The sequence below is a fragment of the Ambystoma mexicanum genome, chromosome 11, assembly GCF_040938575.1.
Source record: "Ambystoma mexicanum isolate Mex_15411 chromosome 11, UKY_AmexF1_1, whole genome shotgun sequence".
NCBI lineage: Eukaryota > Metazoa > Chordata > Amphibia > Caudata > Ambystomatidae > Ambystoma > Ambystoma mexicanum.
In genome coordinates, this window is record NC_090934.1 from 1,269,756,005 (window position 1) to 1,269,772,888 (window position 16,884).

Here is a 16,884-nt window from a genome sequence, read left to right on the forward strand (position 1 = left end):
TTCAGTCTGAATCTATATTTTTCAATGATGCGCTAGAATGCGCTTTTGAGGAATTGGTCTGTGTAAAGCCATTTCCACACCGGTAGTTATCCACGCCACCAAAAGCACATTTCTATCCATTGACATTAGGAAGAAGTTGGGGGTGTGGGGGGTGCAGAGCAGAGGGTGAAAAACTAAAAAATGTTTTTCCCCTTTCTCAAATACAGAATCCAATGGCAGTCTCTAGTCCACTTCCCCGGAAGCCCGATGCACAAAAGACTGCGTCACTTGACGCGACGCATAATACGTCTGGCTTCGGGGAAGCGGCGGCCTGGAGTGGGGATGGAGGAGGCAGTGAGGGCTGCTACAGGCAAGTGGTGGGTTCAGGGGGAGTGAGTTGGCAGTGCCATGCTGCGTGGTGGGTTCAGGGGGAGTGAGTTAGCGAAGCCAAGCTACAGGATGGGAGTTGCGGGGGAACTCCAAAATGGATAATGCACTGAGGAGGCATAAGACATACCTTGCTGGGGTGTGTGGGGGCGTGAGGGGCAGGCAGCCCACACAGGATACCTTCAACAATGTCGGTCTCATGCGTGCAGCCTTAGGACCTAGATCCATAGAGTCATCTTCTGCATGCCCTGTGTTGGCCAGGCATGGTTTACAGCACAGTCAACGAGTTGCAGAGACACAGGTCAACCTCACTACCATCTATGTTTCAGAGACCGAAACCAGTGCTCAAACCCATCGAGATTGCCTCCTCCACGGCATCCCTTAACAAGGCTGAATTCCATCTGGTCTTGCACCTGGTGGGTGGTCTCTAAGGGCACTAGACCAGCTTGCTTGGCGATGGTGGTAATGCTGCAGTGTCCACTGCCATTAGTTCCAGGCAATACTTTGTTCATAAATAGAAGATTTAAAGGGGGTTGCTATTAAATTCTTGATATGCATTTTAATGAAGCAATATATATCTTCTCTGTCATAGTTTTGTGCTATGTAGCACAGCAGGGAGTAGAGAGGTTTTATCTTGGGAGCAGTGGTCGAAGTGTATCGAAAGAAGTAGTGTAACTGTGGTCTCGGCAGGCGAGAGGGTAGGCCGATGCACCGTGCATCATGTAACAAGGTGTTGCAGCCGGGGCATTGCAATAGTCTAAGTGACTAGTAGCTAAGGCTCCTACTCCAACTTTACACTTGCACAGGGACATGTATGGAGAAATCCTCTATGTAGAATGGTGAATATGGTTGTAAAAAGTAGAGGAATGGTAAACAGAAACAAATAAAAGTAGTGGAACACCGTTCCCGCTCACTTCGATCGCTGCTTGGGAGAATCCATCAAATTTGTTTTCAACACATTTTTGGGATCAAATTTTGCCCCAAATATATGTAAGGGTCGGTTTAGGGTAACAACAAATGTGAGAGGGTTATGGAGGGCTGCAGGGGGCCTCGCCCCATATAAATTTGTGGCAACATCGACCAAAAGAAAAAAAGAAATGCAATGAAAGCTGATTCGATGGATTGTTTTCGAACAAATCACATAGATCCGCACAGCGAAGCCGAATGGATCGATTCTTTTTTTCCTGCATTGCATATGGATGGATTGACGTGTATGTACACACGTGCAGACCAATTAACCAAAAGAATAATGCAAATGAGATAGAATTTTCCAAGGGCTATAATTGAGTACAAGCCCAGAACAGCACTTAACTTAAAACAGTATCAATGTACACAGTTCAAGGAGAAGGAGTTCCCAGAAGGCCTGTGTACCTCTACGCCATTGGCCTTGGAAGATAGTCTTGGGAGGATAGCACAGGGGCAACGTGTTCGCCTTGGAGGCAAGACAACACAGAGCAACACAGGATCAATCCGGGCCCGTGCCTAGAAACATCTGGGTATTAAGCGCGTTATAAATAATCAATTACAATAGACGGGCAAATGGGAAGTTAATGTGGTAGTACTCAGCCGTGATGGTCATTGTGTGTGTGGGCATCGCCTTACCTGGACACTGATGGCATTGCCCACTTTGTTTGCATGTCAATCTCGTTGAATCCCATTTGAGGATTTAATATTTTTATTTTAATTGAACACTAATAGGTAAGAGCACATATGCATACATAAGCAGTACAAACAAAGCATATTGACAATAGGACCATGTAAACCTACTGGAAAAGCTATTCGTATCAGAAAACATTTGAGAGCAATGTTTGATATCTTTTTTTTTACTGCAAAGGAATACATGGTGGGTTGGGGTTAGGCACATAGAAAAGGGAGGGTGGGGGAGTATATGAGTGGTCTCCCCGCAATTGACGGTAAATAAATGAGGTAAAAACAAAAATGGACAAAATGGGATTCGACACGTTTTTTTTCGACCAAATATATTGGATCCAAACGCCCCCAAAAATCCTAAACCTATTTCAGTCAGTCCACCAAACACTCATACTCATAGGGCCTCATTACACGGTAGGCGGTAGGGATTTACCGGTACCGGTAAAATACCGGTGCCGGTAAATCCCTGCCGCCTTACTACGAGGTCCCTTAGCGGGTTGGAGTTTTAACGCCTGCTTTTTGCAGGCGTTAAATACCAACCTGCTAAGGGACCTCGGAGCTAATTACGGCACCGCTAAATTGCGGTGCCGTAATTAGCGCCTTCCCCATTCCCATTGAGCCCTATGGGGCAGAAATGGGAATGGGGAAGGGCAATGGCGGAAGGGGGATTTACCGCCCCTCCAACCTTGGGATGGGGCGGTAAATCCCCTTTCCGCCAAGGCGGTGCCGGTATTTTACCGGCATGAGCCATGGCGCTAATAGCGCCATGGCTCACCGCCTACCGTGTAATGAGGCCGATAGAGTGGTAATCATCAGACTACCGCTGTCCTGAGTGACTCTTAACCGGTAATCGAGAGGTGAAAGTCTTTCTGAGAAAGGCGTAACCTCTTAAAGGCGCCCAGCCCCCACTTCATGGCAAATCATTGTTTCAGTCCATGTATCCTTCATTCGGGGAATATTGCAAATGAATGCAATATTCTGGCTGCGTCACCACTGTCACCATTTTTTGTGTCATTTGGAGTATTTTGAACCTTCGTCCGGTGTCATTTGGGGCCCATGGAAATTGCACCATACTCGTTTACCATTACTGCAACTTTTGCCAGCGGTAAATCAACCAGATTATGAGTGGTGGTAAGGCGGTGTTAGGCCCCATATGGCTCCATTGGTGAATCCGAGGATTTACCACGGGCGGTAATTCCACCCACAGTCACTCCAGCATTTTATGGGAGATAACATGGAGATTAACCCCCAGCACTTGGCTGAAGGTTTTCTCACCACTTCGCTGTCAACACCTAATATGTCAGTGCAGAAAAAGTGGTGTGAATTCGGTTATCACCGAATTCAGTTTTTCCCTACTCAGATGTACCGTAAAGAGGTGATTATTTTGCTGAACCATAAGAGAGAAGACAAGGGATTATTAATGGCTATATAATTAAAAAAAATAAAATTAAACGCTGCTTAATACCGAAGAGCTTTCCATGCACGACCCGGGATTCGAACCTGGGTTGCTCTGTCATCTTGCTTCCAATAGGAGCGGGTTCTCACTGAGCTATACTACCCGGCTAAAGTGTAAAACCAGGCATCATGAAGGGTTCACTTCACAAACCTCAAACTCACCTTCCTGTAGGTCATGGGTGGAAGTATGTACAACGATCGCCAGGTTTGCATCGAGCTGCACTGTTTAAATGTCAAGATTCCTTCGTTCAGGGTCAAAGGGGAACATCATCACGTCGGTTTTTAGTTTTGGCTATTAGGTGATGCTATAAGCCTATTACATTGGAGTGCAGATAGGAGGGAGCTGGAATGTGAGGGACAAGCAGCCTCACCCTTCCCATCCAAAACACACAATCTATGATTTACCTCTGACACACAAGCTTGATATCAAGCTTTCGGATATATAGGGCCAGCCAATATTAATTATGTGTAGTCCCTCTTGTGAGTTTATGGATCAGTTGTCACTGTGAATGAGCACCCGGTGTAATGCAAAAGTCTTAACCAACTGTGCATTTAGACACTTGATTTATAAGCAATACGTTGTATCCTTACATCTTTTCCTTGCACTGAAAACAAGCATTGGCAAGCACAATGATTTTGGCTTGTGTATAAATATTAGAAATGTATTTTTCAGGTATTCGCACTATAAGCCCAGGTATTCACACCTTTTTCCAGATGTTGCCATCATTATGGCAGTGTCTTGCAAATTCCTATCGCATGCCTGAACAAAGGTCAAAACCGTTGGCTTTGCCAATGCCCGCTTACAATTCCTGCGTGGGCAAAGGGCAAACTTGTAGTGCCTATTATTTATTTTGTTGAGGTTATGTAGTAAAGCTCACACTTTAGTGGCTGATAGACGCCATACAAACTTACCAGAATGAGGAATAATTATTAAAAAAAGAAACAATGTGACAGCAGTGTCCAAGCGAGGAGGCGATGGCGGGACTGCCAAATTAATTGCTTAATTATTGAGGTTTTTACCACCACTGCAGCAGTCTCAAAGTGTCTGTCTAGCCTTCTCTGAGCTTTTGCTCTTATGCCCCAGGATCACCAGACCTCCAATGGGATTCATTACTTTGAGGGTGTTACTCAAGGACGCATTCTCATTGGCCACGCGCTTCTCCGTGATTGAACCAATGGTGGAGGAGGAATAACATGATGGGGATCTGTCTAGCGAGCCACATTTGGGGAGAGCCAGAGTTGCGTCTTCTGTTAAGGCTATTTACTAACGATCACACGTATTTGTGTTATTTTGCCTTTCCCCAGTGATCAGATGCCTTTTTTTCAAAAAAGCTAACTTTTGGCAAAAGCACGCAGGAAGGGGTTCAAAAGAAGAAAAATTAGAAATTCTTGAACAGATCCGGTTCCTTATATGTTGTCTGCATGTTTTGCTGAACATGTGATTTCATAGGAAAAAAGTAACAGGGGAAAATGCATGGGAGCTGTCAATGGGAAACAATCTCTCATCTACAGGTTTGAAATTATTCAAAATTCTAATGCATTAAAATAACTTTAGCCATTTTCTGTATATACATTTTTGTCGCACATGCATGGTTATTCAGTATTTTTAAACTTTGATAAAAAAAAGAGTTAAGGTAGAAAAGTAAGTTTGTACTTTTATAAAAGAGTTTATATATCATGTTATAGATGTTTTAGTTCATTTTGGTATTAAAAGTCTGCTCCAAGAATATATTTCTAAAAACACACATCAAGATGTATCAAGGCGTTATCTGCATCACATACCTTCAACACTGCTGTCCCCTTAAACTCTTTGGTACCCCAATCCTTGGATTGCAAGATATTGGCTCCAAGTGCCCAGGATCATCTGATCCACTGGTTGTCCAACCCTCCTTTGCTTTAGAAAAGGGAATACTTGGGGCGTGGCGGCAGTCTAAAGCTAGACTGTAACAGACCGTCCCTGGCAGTACTTAGCGGGCACCTATACCATAAGCTCTGTCTCCTTTTCTCCACTCGACAGGTCATCTACGTGGCCCGCAATGCCAAAGACGTGGCTGTCTCCTCCTACCATTTTGCTGGAGCCAACATCTTACATCCACACCCCGGAACCTGGGAGCACTACTTGGAGAAATTTATGGCGGGAAAAGGTATGAACCCCTGCCGTAGTCATCAATGCGTTCTTTGGTGAGGCGCACTGTGATCTGGTCAATCTCGTGTGAGGTCATTGCATCTTGAAATAAGCATGAGCGAATTTATATTGTATTCCTCTAGAAAATGTCCAAATATGTCACCTGAATAAAAAAGGTTATAAGAGATGGGACCTGCTTCGTCTGACCACAGTCAGACTCCATACATCTATGGGTGTTAAATATTGACAGAAGGACCCAATGGCTTTGTGATGCCGCACATATATTCAGGATGGCCCCATTTTATACCTACATTAAGAAACTGTTGATCAATAACTTACTGGAGAGCAACTGAGTCATAGGTAGCGCGAAAGCAAAAACAGAGCTGGAGACTGAGTAGGGCCTCCAGTGCTACAACAGGCAGGGACATGAACAGACTGGATCTGTCTGCCGGTCATTATTTGCTTTATGCGGCTGTGTCTCTAAATACCGTAGGTTTCAAGGTGATGTCATGGTCGACAAATACAGGATATAGCAAATGGCAGCAGTAAAAGGAAATACAAGATCCACTGATGAGGTACATTCTATTGTAATGCTTTATTTTATGTTCCTTTATAAAAAAAAAGTGGGAGAGGGGCAAAAAGCCTGTCTTGGGGAGAAGAGAGGTGGTCAGGGAGAAGGGTATGAGTCACGAGACTATCACAGGTAACCTAGGGCGACGCGTTTCCAGGACTTGTTCCCCTTCTTCAAATAGACTTAACGGACTGTCAAAAAACTGAATTTTCAGTGTTATAATCAACTTATTCAAAATGCATATTCCATGTTCATAATGTAGTTCAGGATGATAAACAGCATTTTTCTAAGTCCTGATAATTGACTGTGGTTCTGTTATAATGCCTACTGGAACTTTTTAAATCACATAAGGTCCCTCCAGATATTGTGTAGGGACACATGGAAAACGGTTTATTCACAATAGGTCATTTCAATGTGGTAGTGACGTGAAACGATTCAGTACATGATCTGATAGAAGCCCAAGGGCCTTTTGCTCATAAAAACACATGAAAAGTGGAGTCTACAAAACAAGATGTTTAACATAATCTAATTTCACTCATTAGGCCTCACATTTACTCTACATAAAGTTCATACAAAGGAAAACATCCATGAATGATACAGTGTTGTACTCTGAACCACCCCCTGGGGCCGTGTGGTGTGCAAGTGACTTCACACTCAGTGCAGTGCCGTGTAAAAACAGAGGATAAAAAAATATATAAATATCGACTGGAAGAAATGTAATCTATAAAGTACAGAGCAATACACATCCCTGTCAAGGTACCCTAGATATAAACTCTTCTAGCTGAGACAGGCCATGGAAGGTCTAGTCCTACAATGCGTCCAATTCCAGAGACTGAGTGCTGTAGCGGACCCCGCGGGATACCAGAAGCGTAACCAGTTCTGGGAACAAAGTTCAAAGGTACAGGCATAAGAAATAATATATATAAGAGAAGAAACCTGTAGAAAGTATGTAGTCACCTGGACGCAACTACATGACTCACGGCTCTATGGAGACTACAATATGTTGGAAAAATGAGATTGAGAAGTGGGCTCATAGAGATACAGAAAAATACTAAGGTAGAAAGGGGATAAATATGGCTACGGAGAGAAATTGGACCTACCCCACTGGAAGTGCCACTGACTTCCCGAGGTGGATGCTTAGTATATCCCAGTTGCGTGTATGCCCGCAGGCGGCCGCATGTGCTGCGGTGAGTGTCAAAGTGTTGATAAAATCCTGAAGAGAATGTAAATATATAATTAAAATAAAATAAAGGGAACACGATATAATATGCGTGAGCGTTGAAAGATGACTAAACAATTAGTCTAACTCTGCAGTTCCAATCAAACCCGTAGAAAGAGGTAACATACCTCCGAGGAGGCCAAGGATCATACTCTCCTGGTATGTTGAGTGGATAAACAGATGCTGCCATGGTAGGTAAAGTAAAGAAGTAGATCACTACTATCATGTCACTCTGTATCTTTTAAGCCCCTGAAAGACAACGAAAACGAGAGAAAGTCGCAAAAAAAATGAAGTGTAAAGAGGGTCCCTAAGGTTACAAAAGACCCCTGCCTCGGAGCTTACCTTTTCTCTGTCCGTGCAAAACGCAGAATACAGAGGCTCTGGATATGGTGCCTGGATCCGTTACTACGGTAACAGCCATCGCCATCTTCTAAAGCAATATATACGTATGGAGAGTGCAAACATAGATAAGGGACTAATTCCTAGATAAATGTAGGATCAGCCATGTTGGAGGTATGGATATCTCGGGAGCTAAAAAGACTCGCACTCAATAATGAAATCGATCGAATAGAGAGGGACCAGTTGCAGAATTTGCGCGTATGGGTTCTAATTTGAAAAATAGAATAACATACAGAATAAAATAATATGCTAGCAAAAAGTGGAATGAAAATAGAAGATACTAGGTAGCAAGGTATAACTATCCGTGAAGGACCTATGTCTTAGGAGATGGTATAATAATTGGGGCAAACCCATAAAGTGAGGAGAAATTTCAGAGCGTCCCCAGATGCATTCTCACATGGAAGCTACGAAGCAATCTAAAATGACACTAGTTTTCAGCAGAGAAAGGGAGGAATATCTGGACTCAAGAAAAATGTCCAAAAGTGGAGTAAATAAAAATAAAATGAAATAAAAACTCAGGGTGGAATGAGATACAAAAAAGAAACTTCCACTGGGCACGCTCAATGGGGGTGATCAGAACAAACAAAGGTACAAAATATAAAACAAATTTTACACGCAGACTTGATCAAATACAACCACTGAAATCACACAAGTACATTCTGTGTGAATGTTTAGGCATGTGATGACAAATATTACAATGGGTAACAGTGCAGATTTGTACTCAGTTCACATATATTCTGCATGTATGAGCAAACACAGATAATCACAATTAGCAACAAGATACCAGAATCCAGTAGTGAACTAGAGATTCTACATAGTAAATATGACAAATGCTACAAAAAGCAGTTCAATCAGAACTCCTCATTTAGACCACGAGGTTGAATAGAGTCTAACATGTAAATCCAGTAAGCTTCTCTTTGTAGGAGAAGAGCTTGGTAATTGCCACCCCTAGGGGGACATTTGATCACTTCCAAATTTGAACTTTCAATTGAGCAATTGTGTGTTTATGTGAATTGAAGTGTCTGGCCAATGGAGAATGCTGATTTTTACAACGTATGTTCGATTTGTGTTCAGTGAGTCTAGTCTTAAATGGTCTCTTGGTCTGTCCAACATACACTTTTACACATGGACATTTGATCATATAAATTACTCCTGAAGATAGACAAGTGGAGTAATGTCTCAATTTGATTTTTTTTCCGGTTCTTGGATGAGTCATAATGTTCACCTTAAACATGGGAAGGTGCTGAGTTTCTTAGTTGTTAGAAATAGTTGTTTATCTCTTGGTGGTTTCTCTGCCCTCACTAGTTTATCCCTTATGTTCTTACCTCTCTTAAAACACATCATGGGGGGTGTCAGAAACAACCTTTGAAGTGTGGGGTTGTTATGCAAAACGCTCCAGTGTTTTCTGATGCATTTAGTGATTTGAAAACTTTGTCTAGAGAATCTTGAGAGGAAGAGTACCAGTGTTTATTTAGATTGTGTTTTGGGTTTAAGGAGATCCGTTCTGGTGATGTTGAGGGATCTCGTTTTTGCTTGATCCAAAATATTGGAAGGGTAGCCTCTCTCTTGGAATCTATTAAACAGGGTCGAGCATTCGGTTTCTAACACTTCTGGGTTCGAGGTGATTCTTTTAAGCCGTAAGATTTGGCTATATGGTAGGCTTTGTAGCATTGCCCTAGGGTGGAAGCTGGAGTAGTGAAGCAAGTTATTCACATCTGGGGTTTTGTGGTATACTGAGGTGACAATGTTATTGTCAGCAAGTGTAAGATTCACATCGAGGAAATATAAAGAAGGGTTACCCATTTCCATGGTGAATTTAATTCTAGGATGGACCGAATTGAGGTAATTAAAGAATTATGTTAATTCTTCCATTGTACCACACCAAATGCCAAAGATGTCATCAATGAATATTTTCCAGGTGAGTATGTATGGTGACCAAGTTGAATGTTCTAGTACATGTTGACTCTCAAAATGAAACATGAAAGTGTTGGCATAAACCGGTGCCATCGAGGAGCCCATCGATGTGCCGGACGTTTGCAAATAATACTTTCCTTGAAAACGAAAGTAACTATTGTATAGAATTAGGTTGAGCAATTCTAGTACAAATTGGGCATTACCCTTTAACTCTGGTGAGTTTAGAAGTAACCATTCGATTGAGTCAATACCATCTTTGTGAGGAATAGAGGTCTATAAGCTACATACATAGAGACTAAATAAAATGCATTCTGCGCTTACTGCTGAAAAATCTTTCAAGGAGTTAAGAAAGTCAGTGGTGTCTTTTAAATATGTTGAGGTTGGCTGTATTAATGGTTGAATTAGTCTGTCAATATACACTGCTAGAGGGTCAAAGATACTTTCCGTACCAGCAACAATGGGTCTCAATGGGGGATTTTGTTGATATTTATGAATTTTTGGTAAACCATAAAATACGGGAGTAATGGGAAGGTGATTGATAAGAAATTCATGGGTCTTACCACTGATCCAGTCATTCTCTTTAGCTTTGTCAAGTCCCTTATTGATGAGGTTCCTGATCTCCGGTAGGGGATCCCTGTCAAGTATGATGTAAGTGTTTGTGTCATCTAATAACTCCATGCATTTCTTGAGATAGAAGTCTGAGTCCATTACTACAATTGCTCGCCCCTTATCTACCGATTTAATAGTTATGGCTTCATCCTTGACTAAGTTCTTGACCAAGCCTTATTAACAGCTCTTAACATTAATAGGAGTACTCCTTTTATAGTTAATCCTCTTTAAGTCTGCAAGGACATTTTTTTCAAAGAGATTCAGTACAGAGTTCTGAATGTAGGGATCAAATGTACTTTTGGGTCGCATTTCCAATAAATCATCCATCATAGGTTGAAATTCAATTGGGATTTCGAGTCAAAAAATATTTTCAACCTCACTTTTCTCAACAGTCTATGAAGACAGATATTTTCCTCAAAAAGAGTGGTGTTGCACGTCGGGACAAACGATAGACCCCTGTTTAGTATGTTAAGTTGGTCGGTAGCAAGGATCTTACTCGAGATGTTGACTACCAAATTCTTAGTGTTTACTTGTTCTTTTTTTTGGTTGTTGTTTGTTTTCTTGCCTCTGCTTGTCTTTCCCTTACGCCTAAAAAAACTCCAGTGTTGTCAGTTTCTATGTCCAATGATGTTGTAGTGTCCCTGGCTGGGGCTGTTTCCTCTGCCTGACTCTGACCAATAGGTTGTTGCTATTCCTCTGATGAAGAAGAGCTCGGATGTGGGTTAGAATCTCTCGGTTCTATGTGATTACATTGAGGAGGTTTTATTAAATCCAGCAAATTTTCTATTTCTTGTAAACCATTTGGCCACAAATATATGCAGGGGGGACCACTCCCCAACCCCCGCAGCCCTCCCTTCTCCCCTCTACCTTAATTATTACCCTTACCCCCCCCACATATATTTGCAGTCAAATTCGGTCAAAGAAATTCGATGGATTTGGATTCAACCAATTCTGCCCAGTAAACTTCCTATGCTGAATCTCTCTAGGGGCAAAGATCCACCTTTCGGTCTGATAGAGTACCTTGCTACCTACCTAGACCATCAGTGCACTCAGAAATAGGCTGTATGCTTATTGTTCCAAGGAAAAGGAAGGAAAAGATTGGTGGGCGATCCTTTGACACAATGGCCGCTAAATCTTGGAATTGTCTTCTAGCATTACGTAATGAGTGCAGTAAAATCCCCAGTCCCCAGCAAAATGAGTGTAGTCTTTTGAGCTTTAGGAACTTTTCTAAGACTCTTCTATTTCCACAGACAATCACAACCAATAGCTCCCAAATTGTGATTTGTGCCAACGCACATTTTGGACCCGTAAGCTTTCCTTACCAGTTGTGCCAAGATACCTAGCCTGGGTGAAAGACTGCAAATTACAAAACCTTAACACAATGCTATACAATGTGATGCCATACAATTGTGATGTGCCAGGTTGCCGCAATCGCTTTAAGTAGTTTAGCCCAAAAGCATTGTGGCTTGGCTTTTAAGTTTTGTAGGCCTCATGCAGTGGTAACAAGTCTCTGTGCAGTTCCTTTTATGGTTTGGTGGAGTACAAGCAGAATTTGTTACCGTGATTTTATCATAAATCGCATCCATTAACTCGTTGACACAGTCTTTTAGCTTTGACTTAATCCTTCACGTCACGACAATCTGACATTAAATAGTGGGCCGATTAGATGCTTCTGCAGGTATTGTAACTACTGCCTTTGTGTGCTGCTGCAGAATGGGATGAAAGAATCCATTTGTTGGCTGTGGACCACTCTATGTCCTTTGTAAAAATGTAAATATTGGCCTGAGGCCATCAATGTTAAAAAATATGATGCCCTTTAGTCCCTGGCTGTGCTAAATGTTCTCACTCATATGTGTCAATCAATCTAAATTAACAAGGGAAATCCTGGGAGTCCCTCTGCCTGACATTAGTCCTGGTTACGAGAGCCTTACCCAGAGTCTTTAGCTCACTATCTTTCACAGAGGATAAATATCCAAAACATATCAGTTTTTGTCCTGCACTGGGGCAGTCCAGCACTGAAATGCTAGGTAATTCTCCTCTGAACAAGAGTACCAACAGCAACCCCAGACACGTGTTTCCATCGGTTGGACCTCATCATTAGGGTGGAACTGTGCCTCTCAAAGAATGGTGAGCAAGGCCTCCACGTCTGAATTCCCCTAGTAACTTGGGGTGAGACCCAAAGTTACTTAAATTATGCAAATTAACAAGGGGGGACCTAGGAGTCCCTCTGCCAGACATTAGTCCTGGTTACGAGAGCCTTACCCAGAGTCTTTAGCTCACTATCTTTCACAGAGAAGAAATCTCCCAAACATATCAGTCTTTGTCCTGCCCTGGGGCAGTCCAGCACCGAAATGCTAGGCTAGTCTAGGCTAGGCTAAGAATATGCCATTCAATCCAACAATGCTCTTACGTAAAAGCACCTGACCACTATCTTTCATTGCCTACTTTGTAAGTCATTTTTGTTTGACATGACACCCGGTTTGGTTCTTCAATAAATACGAACGCAATAAATACAAATGTAAAGTTAGGTCAAAAGTTGTTTTTGCGTATAGCCGTGGAGGCATACTCTGATGGCTCAGGATGGATCCCCAGCTCTTGTACAATTGGGCGGTTAATATCAATATGCATTTCGCAATGGATGTTAGGGGGTCCGGGAATACGTTTTAGCAGGGAGTAGTTCCCCCGACCCAAACTACACTGCTGCTGATTGCTTTTCAAGTTTAGCCATAAAATTGATGTTTTTTTGAGGAGTGGTTAGGCACAGGTTTGGGTTCCGTCAGCATCTCAGTGGGAGTGCGGGGGGCCAGGAAGGAGGCATCTTGTAGGCATTATCCCTCCTGGAATACATTAGCAGATGGAGTAAGTGGATACTGTATTATAAGGGAAGGCTATCACGCTGTTATATCGACAGGAGATTTTTCGATCAACGTTTTTGGACAAAATACCATTAAAAAACTCATCGAAATATAGAGGGGGGATGGTGTAGATATAAAAATGTAGGCAAGGGAGGGGCTTGGAATTTATTCGGTCAAAAAAAGATCTGCATCAGTGGAGGCGATATCTTGCAAGATGATGGCTAAAGTTAGGGTTAATGAAGGCAGAACTGATTCTGAAATAAGGCAATTCCAAGCAGCCGCCTTGGGTGTCACCAGCACAGGAGCACTAGGTGGGTGCCATGCAGTCCAAAACATATCGAATTTGACCCCATTGAAAAGATGGGGCATATGAATGCTTCTTCGGCAAAAGTGGCGTAAATCTTTGCACCGCTCCTGAAGAAGGTCCATACAGGCTCCAGTTCCGCTACAAGATGGATCTGAAGACACGTACACCTGGCCTGCAACGGATTGTAAATAAAAAGTCTGATATCGAACTGCATGACATGTGCAGTCAGTGATGACGTTAGTGACGTGGTGCTGCCCCTGGGACATTAGGGACTGATTTGGGTCACGCTGCGCGCTTCCTAAATATTGCTTGGTGTTATCTGATTATCATTCGAAGCAGATAGCGATAAGAGTTATACGTGAAGCGAGAAGTGGAGTCATCCTTTATGAGACCAAATGGCTCTATGCCATCCGCACACCATGCTCCAGTCCTAGGTTCTCATTTCTTCATTGATGGGATTCTGGGAGTTTTGGTCTTGGGTCAGTTCTATTGAAAGAAAAAATGTACTCAAGTGAAAGCAAGGACTTGAAAAAGGTGCCCCAAGTGACATGGAGTTATCTGGTAACCTTAGTCATTAGGGATCCCTCTGGAATGGCCTCCCTGCCCCTCTCAAACTTAAGCCGGACCACCTGAAGTTCCGGAAGCAGCTCAAGACCTTCCTTTTCGCTTCTGCTTTCTCTCTCTCCTCCCCTGCTGACTGACCGGTGTGCTGCACTGACTCGTTGCCTGGCTACCCTCAGAGTCTCACTGGGTGCTAGGCTCCTCCACGACCAGTCTCCCCCTGCATTTCCTCCGGGCCTACTGTGCTCTTAGGGGCTGTAACTATAACCCTAGAGTCCCCTGCCTCCTGCACTTACCCAGAGCCATGGCTGCATTTACTCAGAGCAATGCTGCCCTGATTTCACTCCCCCCCCCTGTGCACTTCCCCTCTCCCTCCCCCCTGCACTTTGCATACCGCACTTGCACAATCTGAATGACACAAGGCCTAGAAAGATCATTTGTTTAGTCCTCCCTCTATCGCCTCTTCCTTTTCTTGTCGCGCCTAGAAACACTTGCGCACAGGCCCGTTATAAATAACTTATCATATCATATGACTCTTTCGTATTTTTGAGTGAAATGCACAGGAATATACTAGTGACAGACTAAGGCGTCTAGTTTATGTCATGCACGAGTTTCACAGGCAGGGGGCAGTCAGCCCTTCTGAAGCAGCTTTGTGAAGCCTGCAATTCTAGAGGTTGGAGAGAGCCTGGGAAAAGAGTAAGTTGGCTGCACGCAAGCTGACATTTTTCGCTCGTCTCTAAGACATTTCAATGTTCCCCTTTCAGAGCCATTCTCTTTGACTTCACTGCTTTGATTTTCAGAAAGTTTCCTTGGCAAGTTGTGGTTATGGGCAAACTATGGCAACACCTGTCCGGACTTGTCCAAACCGAGCACAGGTCATATCTGTGTCTGTGGGCCGCTAATACCTTTGCATTGTTCTGACTTAATAGCACACAGGCTCCTGCAATGCCTAGAAGGATGTGGTTAAAAGTTGATTTTAATCACAGGATGTCGCGCCCAGCGTTTAAATTTAAGATGGATATATTTGATTAGCCTAAGGATGTGATAATGTCTGTTTCTGCAGAAGCAGCCACTCCACCGGAGTACTTTTATTGGCACCCTTTTTAGCTGGAAAGCCACACAATTGCATGACCCGTTTTTCATATTTGGGTCATATGTGCTTGTGATTCCTAGGCATTAAAAGCAAAGTGGATACAACCTGTCGACTGCTACGTACAAAACAGTGGATATACCACCCAGAGGCAATAAAAGCACAAGCACATTTGGTGAGTACTTCAGTGGCGAGACAAGAAACTTAAATAATATGTGCGATCAGAATAAAAGGAGCAGGCCTTTTATTTAGAAACCTAAAAGCAAAGTGGATAAAACCTGTCGACTGCTACGTACAAAACAGTGAATATAGAACCCAGAGGCAATAAAAGCACAAGCAAATTTGGTGAGTACTTCAGTGGCGAGACAAGAAACTTAAATAATATGTGCGATCAGAATAAAAGGAGCAGACCTTTTATTTAGAAACCATGTATAACTATAGCAAAACCATTTTTTTTTGGCAAGGAGATACTAGAGTACTGCACAAACAAAAGATGGATCGCAAGAGACAAGGAACCGGAAATGTTTTAGGGTTCCAGGATTCTCTCACAGTTAAGTACATTTTTCAATCAACATAAGGTGCTCAGAACATTGGATGACTTGAGGTTTAGGGAAGGAAATTCTGAATCACCTGGTTGGGCGATGCATAAAGAAGCTATCTAGTGGAATGGCCCAATTTCAGTCTTCCTTTTTCATAGTCTATCTAAATTTAAACATTACATAGCGTAACAGGTGTATTTGCAGAGCGCATGTTAGGTAAGATTTTCATAGAAATGGTAAATCATCCTGACCTGGGTCAACCCCAGAACTTTTTGCTTTACTAGTGGGATATTTGTCCATCATACCTCTGTGAGTGGGAACCTTTTTCCACTCTCACAGAATCTTTTACTCTTTTTATGGCTGTCATTTTCTAGACTCTCCATAGTGTCTTTTTAAAGTTATCCTCTATAACAACGTATTGGCAATAAGTACCTGTTGTTGCTGGGTTACCCTAGGGGCTCCCTTTTTGACTTCCTCTGGCTAACCTTGAGAGAACTACAGTTCCCCAATTGTAGAAAGGATCTTTGGATCCCTTTCACATTTTGTTTGTTGAAACCAGCACACCTCACCTTACATGGGGAGATACAATGTGTATCCCCTTTCACACTAAAACTGTAACAATTCTGTTATAGTGACACGCTTACCTTCAATGGCTGGTGGCAGTGATCCCTTGTATTAATTTGGTGCACCATTACCATGGGCTCTGTTCACAGCTGCAGTAAAGGCACCTAAGGGTGCTCATCTAACCAAAATGGCACCTGTCTTCTTTTTTCACCATTTTAGTGTTTTGTGTCCTTTCTTGTTCCTTCCCCTGACATTCAGGGTGGGAAATTCCTTTGTGTGAGTTTTATCTTGGGCGTCCCTGGACGCCCAAGATAAGGCTCCAGTCTGTCTGTGGTGGCAGGAAGCAAGGGAGGAGTGCAAAACTCTGCAGCTCTTTGTCTTTCTCCTTGCCTAAAGAGGGACACATCTGAGTGAGGGGAAAGGGGGCTGGCTCTCCTGATTGGACAACCAGACTGCACCTTGTTGTAAAATGCAGGGACAGAATGCAGAAGTTGTGCTGTAGTTCCTGTTAAATACTGCAGACCTGGAAGCTGAAGACAAGTCGACCACTGGAACCAAAACCGAAGAGGATGATGAAGGAAAAGCATCTGAAACGATTTCCAGCAACCTAGAGCCTTCTCCATTGATTCCTGCGGCAAAGTTACTTCTGAGGTATTGTTT

The 16,884-nt window shown here is 42.9% G+C and overlaps 1 protein-coding gene across 2 annotated transcripts in view; it reads left to right on the forward strand.

The window, feature by feature from the left end:
• The window catches only part of LOC138504315 (sulfotransferase 1B1-like), a 127,110-nt gene that overhangs the window by 46,227 nt on the left and 63,999 nt on the right, over window positions 1-16,884 (forward strand). For both annotated transcript variants that reach the window (XM_069624726.1, XM_069624727.1), the window contains exon 5: window positions 5,489-5,615. In XM_069624726.1, the coding sequence (XP_069480827.1) occupies window positions 5,489-5,615 (127 nt within the window). The remainder of the gene's footprint in view (window positions 1-5,488; window positions 5,616-16,884) is intronic.